Consider the following 10,764-nt stretch of genomic DNA (forward strand, 5'->3'; position numbering starts at 1 on the left):
TAATACCAGGAATTCACTCAGCCACATCTGATTTTATTATTTACACCTGTACTTATTCTACTGAGACACGTCTGTGAAAAAAGATCAAATCTGAAGTGAAAATGAAGAAATACTGAACAACCTCTGCAGCCAACAATGCATTCCTATCATTATCAATTTTCATTTAATTTATCAGTTTATTCGGTTATTCAGTGAACAGAAGCAGCATAGTTTAAATTAATTCAATTGTAAGTTGATGTTGGTTATCAAGAATTAGAAAAATGAGAAATGGGATTCTTCCTATTCTTATTTTGATTCTTACTTATTCCACTCTCCAGTAAATACCAGCTGGCTGCTGTATTTACCCCTCCTCTGCTCCCAATGTTGGTCATGAAATTAAAATAAAGTGTTTTAATTTAAGTCCTTTCACACTCACGCAGGATTCCTCTGCTCAAGCTGAAAAGTTATGTGGAACTATGCAGGTAATTATGTGATATACTCGACCTCTATTATAAACCATAAAGGTAAGCCTAACAGGTACGGGGTGAGAAGAAGGCTATGTTATGTATGGTTCATATAAGCTATGCAATTAGTCTGACGTTGGGCCACAGCACAATGGGCACAGTTTGACTTGTCATTTATACAATGAAGCAATTAATAATGAGGTTATAGTTACACGTGTGTTTGACAAGTTAAATGTCTGCTGTGAGAAAGGTCAAATGTGTGGAAAAACCTTTTTACCAGTAGGTGGTAGTAAATGGTCCACTAATGAGAGTCGGTCCACTCGTCTTTATGTAGATATTATTTAATGATATGGTTTGTATGTTTTTTAATTGCATTAATTACTCCACATTTTTAAAGCCTATGCTCTGGTATTTTACAAACACACACACACACACACCTTTGTGAAACACTTTTTGGATTTTTGTCTCGCACGCTTTCGCATGACGTCACGCGTTAAACGAAGTGACGCACCTTCCGTTCTCTCAACTTCCGCCTTGCACGTGTGTTTACAACAAAAATGTGGACAACTTGGCTTCAGTAACACAGTTGATAATATTGAACTCTCATTGACTGTGCACTGGTAGAAATATGGGGAAGCTTAATGTTGTGGTGTTGAGATACTTATCTCGAGACGATTTCCGGGTCCTCACGGCGGTAAGTACAGTTTTATCCGACCTGAGTTAGCCTGTGCTAGGCTAAGGTTGAGATGTGTCGGTGTGTCAGACAATACTGTTACAAACCTGAATAATGGAGCAGTACACATGTCAGCAGCTTTGATAGCGTGATGATAGTGTGTCGCTGTCACAGCGGGTAAAGTAATGATATTGTTGTCAAAGCACTGTACAGGTATAAAAATACGGTGGTTGCATGTGAGATATGATTATAGTGCTTTCAGCAGATACAGTGGGTAATATGGTGTCAATACCAACTCTAAATAGTGTGGCCAAACAGGTCAAAAATGTAAGAGAGTGATTAAAAAGGAGTGGTTAAAACTGAAAAAGCTGAGATAACGTGACTTTTAGTCTCCAGTAACTCTGTATCCTGAGTTTGTAATGCAGACTTTAAGCTATGAATTTTGGCTTATTTGGTCAAAGTTGTCTAAGCTTTGCCAGTGCTAAAAAAAAAGACATTACACAACTGAGTGTAAAATTGGTGGGATGCCCCTTTAAGTAATATCATCACATTTCTATAAATATATTCCCTGACTGAGGTATCAATCAATAAACAGTACTCATTTATGTCTGCATGTCGTCCAACTCTGCAACTGATGTGACACTTTTACTGCTCGTTTTTCTGCTCTCATGATCATATTCATGTGAATTTCCCCATCACACAGGTCGAGATGGGGATGAAGAACCATGAGATTGTTCCAGTGAGCCTCGTCGCTTCCATTGCCAGCCTTAAACACGGTGGCTGCAACAAGATCCTCAGGGAGCTTGTCAAGCACAAACTCGTGGCCTATGAACGCACCAAGAGTAGGAAAACACATGCTTGTTTTATCTCATAAAAGTCCTGATACATGTTGAAAGGATGTATGTCATGTCAAACATGTAGGTGTACAGTTCTAACTGGTGTGTATACATTGATTCCAGTGGTGCAGGGCTACAGGTTGAACTACGGAGGATACGACTACTTAGCCCTGAAGACCTTTTGCTCCAGAGAAGTGATCCTATCAGTTGGAAACCAGATGGGAGTGGGGAAGGAATCAGGCAAATACGACAATCACTAAGAGTGTGCACATATTAGTCAGAAACACTCAGTCGTGGCAGTCATGATCACACACTTTTGTTTGTGTTCACCTCTTCAGATATATATATTGTGGCAAGTCCAGACGGGACCCAGTATGCTCTGAAGCTTCACAGGCTGGGTCGTACCTCCTTCAGGAACCTAAAGAACAAGAGAGATTACCACAAACACAGGAAGAACATATCCTGGCTTTACCTCTCTCGACTCTCTGCTATGAAGGAGTTTGCCTACATGAAGGTAAAGGACAAATCTCTATTCATGGACAAAGTGTCATACATCATCATCATCAGCTGTTTAAAAGATGTATAGTATAAATCAAGTTTAGTGTGGTGCATCTTTTGAGCTTTCATCTTACTCCTCTCAGGCACTGTATGATCGAGGCTTTCCCGTTCCGAAGCCCATAGACTACAACAGACATGCTGTATTGATGGAGCTCATCAATGGATATCCACTGTATGTAATCAAGCATTTTCTCTTTCTTGATTTAATGTATTGTGTACACTCTTTATCATGTCTAACTCCAAAAAAAGTTTATTGTGATAAAAAAATGTCATGGATTATTTTTCTCTCTCAGGTGTCAGGTGCACGAATTGCAAGACCCCTCAGCCCTGTACAGTGAGTTCATGGAGCTCATAGTCAAACTGGCCAATAACGGCCTCATTCATGGAGACTTTAATGAGTTCAACCTTATGTTAGATGACCAGGACCACATAACAATGATCGACTTCCCTCAGATGGTGTCCACCTCACACCCTAATGCTGAATGGTTGGTGTCTATGCCATAAAGTTGAACATTAAAAAACATTAAAAAGGAATTGGTATAGCAAAAGTTTTACCTGTTGTTCCCTTCTTCAATCTTTATTTGTAGGTATTTTGATCGAGATGTGAAATGCATCAGAGATTACTTTGCAAAACGGTACAATTATGAGAGCGAGCTCTTCCCAACCTTCAATGACATCAGGTAACTTTTTTTTGTTTTGTTTTGTTTTGTTTGTACTTTTTCATCAGCTAAAATTAAATACCAACTTGGACAGGCATTTTATTGGAAAACCTTTCCACTGCACTGAGTTGTGTTTGTATGTTTGCATGACAATAATTTGTCAGATGTGTAACACTGCCCAACTTTTAGAAAAAGGACATGTATATTGTGAGCAGTGTTATTTCTCTACATTTATTTCAAAGGCTGATTTTGAGGTGAAAAACAAGACAATATTTTATTTGTTGTCAATGCATGTTCCTGCAGACGGTCGTATTCTCTAGATGTTGAAGTCTCAGCCAGCGGCTTCACCAAAGATCTACAGAGAGATGGTGCATTGCTACACCCAGCTGGACCTGAGGACGAGGAAGATGATGATGAGAAGGATGACGATGAAGACTCAACTGATGAGGAAGCAGGAGGAGAAGAGGAGAGTGTGGACATGGATGAATATAAACATGTAATGCTGGAACTGGAGGGTCTGAAAGTTAGTGAGACACACGCAAATGAGGAGGAGGAGGTGGAGGAGGAGAAGGTGGGGGAGGAGGAGGAGAGTGAAAAAAGGCAAGCAGAGAAGACAGAGAGAGCTCCTGAAGCTAGAAGTGATGAGGAGACCGAGAATAACTTGGAGGAAGAGCTGAATGAAGCAGAGGATGAGTGCCCAGAGCTGGCGGACATTTCTGCCTCCAACAAAGAGTTCAAACCGTTCAGGTAAACACAATGAAAAGTTATAACAATCCAGTATCCAAAATGTGTTGTACCTGCAGCTGTGGAACAGAGCCAACTAATAAGTTTAGGTCTGTTAATAGGAATGCCTGAAAAAAATGAATTTAATTTCAGAGACAGTCACAGACTATTGAAGATGCTTAAGGAAGTCATTTTAATCCTTTTCTGAGAACTTGTTTCTTAAGAATACAGCATCATTTGTGTCAAATTACACAAATGCTAAGTACACCCCTGCAGTGAACTGTTTTGCTTTTTGTGTGTTCTATTATAATATTATTATATTTGTTTGTGTTTTTTCTCCTGCAGAGACTCAGACAGCCTTTTTCACATAGCAGAACACAGGAGGAGGACAGACAGTGAGGCTACAATGGGCAGCATAGGGAGCTGCTCTACCATCCCACCAGTAAGTAAAACACAAACACATCTAACTGCACGAGTCATACAGGAATTGGGTTAGAAGGTTTTAATACATTTAGCTATCACATGGTGTTGCACTTTGTGAAAGAATGTGACAAATAACAGTCGACCTACTGTTTGCTGTGCAGAGACACACGGTGCATGTATACAGCATCTGTAGTAACCTGGTGCCTCTGTTATTGTGTGTGCTACAGGAGGTAGTCCGACAGAAGGTGCGGAGGCAGCTCACCAAACAGCAGAAGGCAGCACAGAGGAGACGTCTGCAGAAGGGAGAAGCCAACTTAGTGACCAAATCCAGGAGAGAGAATCAAATAAACATCAAGTCTAGTATGGAGAGCGCCTCCTTCTGGGGATAAACGGGACTGTGACCAACAAAGGGAATTCATGTCAACATCCTTTTCTATGGTTAACATGCATAACATGTTTCCTCTGTTGTAAACACATGATGGCTGATGGAAAAACCCAACAAAGAGAATGTCTGCGCATCATCTCCACTGTTCTGTACTGTCATGGAAAATTCACGAGGGAAGAATGACAAAACTGGGATCACAGCACAGTGAAAACAAACTTTGTGTATTCTGTTCTTCTTGTTGGCTCTCACAATGTCGAGTTAGAGGATGTCCTTCCTCTATCAAAAGGGCAGTAAACTATCAACATTCAGTACAATGTAAATATGGACTACTTATAATGCGGTAATTTGATTGACAATTAAACCATTTAAACGTTACTGCAGTGTGATTGTTTTTTTTTTATTTAAAAGAAGGAAAAAATGTTATTTTGGCTCGTGTGACACTGTAGTGTAGTGTGAAACCTGTTAATGAGTTTGGATATATTATTTTAAACTGATACATCACATATCAACAACACAACAACAGACAGATACCTATTTAGTAACCTGCTATTGCTGAAGTCTCAAATTCAATCTACATCCGAGTCTACTGCTTTTAGATTGACTAATGTGGGTCTGGATTCAAGATTCAAACAATGCAACTTCATCAACATCTTTTATTTTTGCTGAACTCCAGAGTTTCAAAGGTCTCCAACTATTATGGTAGCTTGAATAGTTCACTACATCCACTCTCCCAGCAACCAATCAAAAAGAAGACTGACACAAGCATGTGGGAACATGCATGCCCCAGAACACGTTAATACATTGAAAAGCTACAGGAAATGGACATGCATGCCCATCACTCTTTCCCTCTGACACATCTTAACATACAGAGTCAGGCACAACATGTAAAAGATTACAGAGGAGACAACATGGGAGCTGAAAAACTACTTCTTTCTCAGAATCTCGCTCATTTAGGCTTTCAGAGCGGGTGAATTCAGACTTGAACAATGGCCATTCATATTGAGGACATTGAATGGAACTCAGACCCGAGGCTCAGTAGGCTCAAACTAGTTTTTGAAGTCAAGAGTGTCCCACCCCCCACACGTCTCACACAGTACATGTGCAGCGTTATGATGCTGTATAGAGACAGTTTTATAAAATCATCTTGTAATATAACAGACTTTCCACAGAACAAACTGTTTTCCTGTCCTCGAGGTGGTGCAGTGTGCTGTTTGTAATTCAACTTGGCAATTTTGTGCAGGTCTTTAACTGTCTGACTCCGTTCAGGGATTAGCCAGCTGCACGGCCTAGGGGAGGGGCTCAGCATTCCAGCTCTCCACCTCTGTGTGTGTGTGCATGTGTAGAAAGAGTGAGGGGCCCTCTGAGCTAATTGGCAGCGAGGGTGACAAAGGTGGTCTGCTTCAAAAGAGAAACCCTAGTGAGATGTTCACACAGGAGAGGAGGAGGGGAGAAACGGAAAGGAGGTTTAGGAAGTTGAGAGAAGGAGAGTGTAGGGAGTTTTAGATTTATGATATTCCCCTCCTGCGTCGTGATGATGGTGGAGACTGCTCATTTCTAGGTTCATCTGTGCCTTTTTGATGGACCATTTTGATGAAGCATGTGGGAACTGAACTGGACAAGTGGAAAAGAAAAGTGGATTGAATGTGTTTGAGGCAGTGCTGGATGAGGATGAGTAAAGTGAAAGTTGAGGACAGCATCATGTCGTACCTGTCACAGAGTGAGACTGACCCAAACCTCAAAGACTGTGAGTAACTGAAGGATAACATAATAATAATAACCACTGAAACATTAGAACATTCTATAACAAGAAGGCAATTTATTGTTTTCTCATCATTTGGTTATATTTTCTGCACAGTACAAGTGTCAGTAAAGTTATACCTGTTGCAATAGGCAGAGTTGTTATTGTTTTGCACACATTTAGGGGGAAAGGCAGGGAACTTCTAAACCTATTTCAGGGTCACAAAAAGCCCAGATGGGTTATAAAGTGCTGATCCGTGTAAGTTATGGGGTGTTTCCCTTCAACTCCTAATTCTACTTAAATAAACACTGTCTGGGAGTTTTGATTTGCAGATGTCTGGCTTGTACAGGTTAACAATTATACACATTCTTAAAAGTGGTCTCAGATTAAGAGGAGCTGAAAAGATTTGGAGAAAAAATTGGATCTGATTGAGACAAATGCATTAATTTACAGTCCAACAGTGTGCGCTTCATGCTTCAATTAAGTAACACATTCACACTGTTGTGGTCATTAGTACTTTTACTATTGTCAGTCTTCATTTTGACATGCATGTTTCTTCATCATGTGTGCAGTGAATGTAGTGGCCATGCTCCATAACTTTTGGGAGCAGAAGCAGACAAGTCAGTTAAATGGTTCATCCACTGAATCGGATGGTTCTGTCAGAGACATCGCCAGCCAGGCAGAGAGCTTGCTGCTGTACGAGTCTGCATCTTCCCCTTGTCCCCCGTACATCTGCTATGTCACCCTGCCTGGAGGATGCTGCTTTGGTAACTATAAGGTGTGTTTATCATTATCAGTTATGTCTGGCATGGTTTCAGTACTCTGTAGTTAATGTGCTTAAACTGCCCCAGTTACTTCATGTGTTGTTGGAACTATCATCAATATGTCGTGAATACACAAAAATGATTTTTTTTAAAACATGGGATAAAAGTCAGTATTTAATTATATCATCTGATATAAGTAATGCATAAGTAATGTATCTGCTTTGAGCTTGTACTAATGATATTGCAGAGATTGAAAACTGCAGCATAGTTTGTAAATGTTATAGATGTCATGAGTTTGTCAGGTACCACTAATAAGTCGCCCTTTAAAAAGCATTTTTTAAGTTTTAACTAATTTTTTGATTATTTTGATGTTGAGTATGTGTTAATAAGTCATGTAGTATTGCTTTATACATCAGTTTTAAATACTTACTACTTAGAAACAACTTTGCCTGGTATTTCTTGCAGGTGTTTACTCTACACACTTTTCTTTTTAGCTCAGCAATTCATCATAAGGACCCTCTAATTCACCACCTTTGAAAAAAACTCTGGAAAGTCAACAGCCATGTGTTAGCAATTTAATGACATGTATAACTGAATACTTGATGGCATATTAGAATGCATGATCTTTCCATACCAACAAATATAATGACATTATTACTATTACTAAATATAAATGATAGATTTTTTCACTGAAATTAGTTATTTTCATAACCTGGCAACCCAAAGGTTGGTCTTATAAAAGATGTACTATTGATTTTTAAAGCATTAGCAAATTATTTAACCATTAATAAAGCCATTAAAAACAACATATAAACCCTTTGTAAATGGTGACTTATCACACAGTGCTACTATTGCTGCCAGATGCAAGTTTTGTTCCAGATTTTCATTTTTCTGATTAAAAGCATTTGAATTTGTGACATGTATTAGTTCAGCCACTACAAGGACCATCTGAGGACTATTCACACAGTTACACACACATTTGAGGTTGTTTTAAATTGATGTTGTTCAGCTTAAATCCCATGATGCCTCTCAATGGGTTCATTGTGACCCAGACATCAGCCCCCAGCTCAAAGCAGGCATGTGATTGGTTATCTGTGAATGCCTCTAATGTCCTAATCTCATTGGTGATTTGAGTTCTGATCCCATGATTATTTGAAGTGTAAAATCAAAATGTGAGAGAGTGGGCGGCCACTTACAGATGGGAATGACTGACTCAAGTCAGTCAACCCTAACCTACATATTGAGCAGGCCCTCATATTTCAGTTTGAAATGACAAAGTTGTACTCTTTTTAACATTTCATCCTCAGGTATGTGACACTCTGGCAGAGGCCCGCAGGGATGCAGCTCGTGTGGCTCTGATGAACTCGCTTGTGAACGAGCTGCCGTGTCGACGTATCACCCCTCAGTTCATCACTCAGAGTTTACAGCAGGCCACCACAGACAGCGTTGTGAGTGTGGGCCAGTTCCAACACACAGTACTGCACCTTTATATGAGGCAGATTGTTAGACTGACACTGTAAAAGAGTGTTTAGTCTCAGCATGATTACTGACTTGCACTGTCATCTCCGCACAGGTTTCTATTGAAGATGCGTGTGATTCAAGCACCAGTATAGGAACCTACAGTTTGCTTCTCAACTCCTACATAGGCAGGAACATGCTGGAGTTCCAGGTAAAAACATGAAGCCAAAGCCTACTTTGTAAATGCTATTTTTCTTGTAGCTATACTCCTAAATCATGAGGAGTCATGTGGTAATCGTGTGAAAGACCTACTTACTTCAAATGATTCAGGCTTTGTGAAGTGCTACTTTGTGCCAAGGGATATTAATTTGTGTATTTAGAGTTGGACCCAAAAAAGTGTTATTACTTTACAAAATTAGGGATTATTAAGCCAAACATAGCAAAACTCACAACCCCTGGGTGGTAATTCCATCTTCCATTGTTATTATACCACTAGTCTGTTTTAGCCTATTTATTCCCATTCCTTGCACTCTCAGATAGACCCTGGCACTGAGTCGTTGTATGAAACACCCAATATTTCTAACTTTGTGTAAATAATCACGTCTGCAGACAGAGGGTTATTAGAGGGAGGAAATGGGTTCATTATCATTCCTGCTAAAGCACAGTTCTGAGTTCACACACACACCTCCATACAGTCTATACACAAGCACTCAAATGCATATACATACACGTGCATTCAAATGTTTTTACATACAATATTAAACACTGGGTATTTATTCGACAGTACTCCATTTAATATATCCATGTGTGGCAAGCAGAATCATGAACAAGCGGCATAGGACAGCTGGAAATAGAGTAAACAGGCTAGTAGATACAACAACATGAACTTTAACCCCAAATAACAAACAGTACGTGTCCCATTTTCCATCTGTGTCCCATTATGTCAGATTCAGCTAATGTATAGATTGTCTCTGTTTAACACTAATGTCATTAGCTCCTAACACATGGCAGCTGTTCAACCAGACAGTGTTTTATAAATTATTTTTGAAACCTACCTGGTTAATAAAGGTTTACAGTATCTTTTCAAACCAATCGTCCAAAGTTTAGGTATAAGTTCAAGAAATCTCCTCATAATATGTTATCTTTGTCAGACCTATGTACACAGTCCTGAATGTTTGGGTCTAGTATTCACAAAACTTTCTCCCTGTCTTTTTCTCACCTACTTTCTCCCTATCTCTTTCCCTTTATAGGGGATGATGACAGTTTTCCAGTTGTTGCACTGGAATGGGACACTGAAGGCTCTGAGGGAAAGGCAGTGCTCTAGACAGGTACAGGTCTCACAAAGGACATCTATTTGTTTTAGATTATGCTGACCCAGGTTACAGAACACTTTAGTATCTTTGCTGCTACAGAGGGATTTACTTTTTCTCATTTTCAGAGTGTGATTGCCTATTACTCTCAGCGAGGACTTGACGAGTACATGCGCAGCAGCATGGCTCTGGACTGGCTTGGACGGGAGCAGAGGTCACCTGGACGACTGGCAGAGGAGCTACAAGTGGCACAGAGAGAGCTGGTGTTGGCCCGACGTCGAGGAATAGAGCTGCGCTTCTACAAGGAAAAGACAGAGATCCTTAGCTTGGCTCTGAGTCAAGCATACATTCACCACACACCTGAGGCCTTCAGCCAGGCGCCAAGTCACATGTGCAAGCTAGAACAACTTCCTTTACACACATTATACTGCCAGGATACAGAAGTCCAGATAACACCACCCTGCAGTCCTTCACCAACCCTCTATAAAAACACAAAGCAAACAGTCTGTCAAACCTCTGGCAAACACATGACCTCCAACAGTTCCCCACCCAGTTCACAGCAGACATATGCGCCTTTAAATCACTTTGAATAGACTGAAGTAGGAGGTGGAGGGTGAAAGTTGTCATATGACTTTGTGAATGAACTAAAGCTGAGATTTGACATCGGTAAGGAAGAACGTTTTCTATCAAGCATGATCATGGTCCTCATTTTTTGTAAACATAATCCTGAAAGTTACAAATACTGTTATTTTGTGTATTAATAATGCTCTAACCTTGTTAACACTATAACATCA

The 10,764-nt window shown here is 40.0% G+C and overlaps 2 protein-coding genes across 2 annotated transcripts; both read left to right on the forward strand.

Annotated features, from left to right (window-relative positions):
- Positions 1–985: 985 nt before the first annotated feature.
- On the forward strand, positions 986–5,075 carry riok2 (RIO kinase 2 (yeast)). Its single transcript, XM_062417258.1, has 10 exons — positions 986–1,137; positions 1,820–1,958; positions 2,076–2,192; positions 2,291–2,466; positions 2,594–2,682; positions 2,804–2,995; positions 3,098–3,190; positions 3,473–3,916; positions 4,238–4,334; positions 4,543–5,075. Exons 1-10 carry the CDS (start codon positions 1,072–1,074, stop codon positions 4,702–4,704), a joined length of 1,575 nt encoding a protein of 524 aa, XP_062273242.1. The 5' UTR covers positions 986–1,071; the 3' UTR covers positions 4,705–5,075.
- Positions 5,076–6,362: 1,287 nt separating this feature from the next.
- LOC133978906 (protein limb expression 1-like) lies at positions 6,363–10,563 on the forward strand. The gene is made up of 6 exons (XM_062417259.1): positions 6,363–6,444; positions 7,011–7,216; positions 8,510–8,650; positions 8,776–8,871; positions 9,911–9,988; positions 10,099–10,563. Exons 1-6 carry the CDS (start codon positions 6,363–6,365, stop codon positions 10,561–10,563), a joined length of 1,068 nt encoding a protein of 355 aa, XP_062273243.1.
- The last annotated feature ends 201 nt before the right edge of the window (positions 10,564–10,764 follow it).

This window comes from Scomber scombrus, chromosome 4, assembly GCF_963691925.1.
Source record: "Scomber scombrus chromosome 4, fScoSco1.1, whole genome shotgun sequence".
Taxonomy (NCBI): domain Eukaryota; kingdom Metazoa; phylum Chordata; class Actinopteri; order Scombriformes; family Scombridae; genus Scomber; species Scomber scombrus.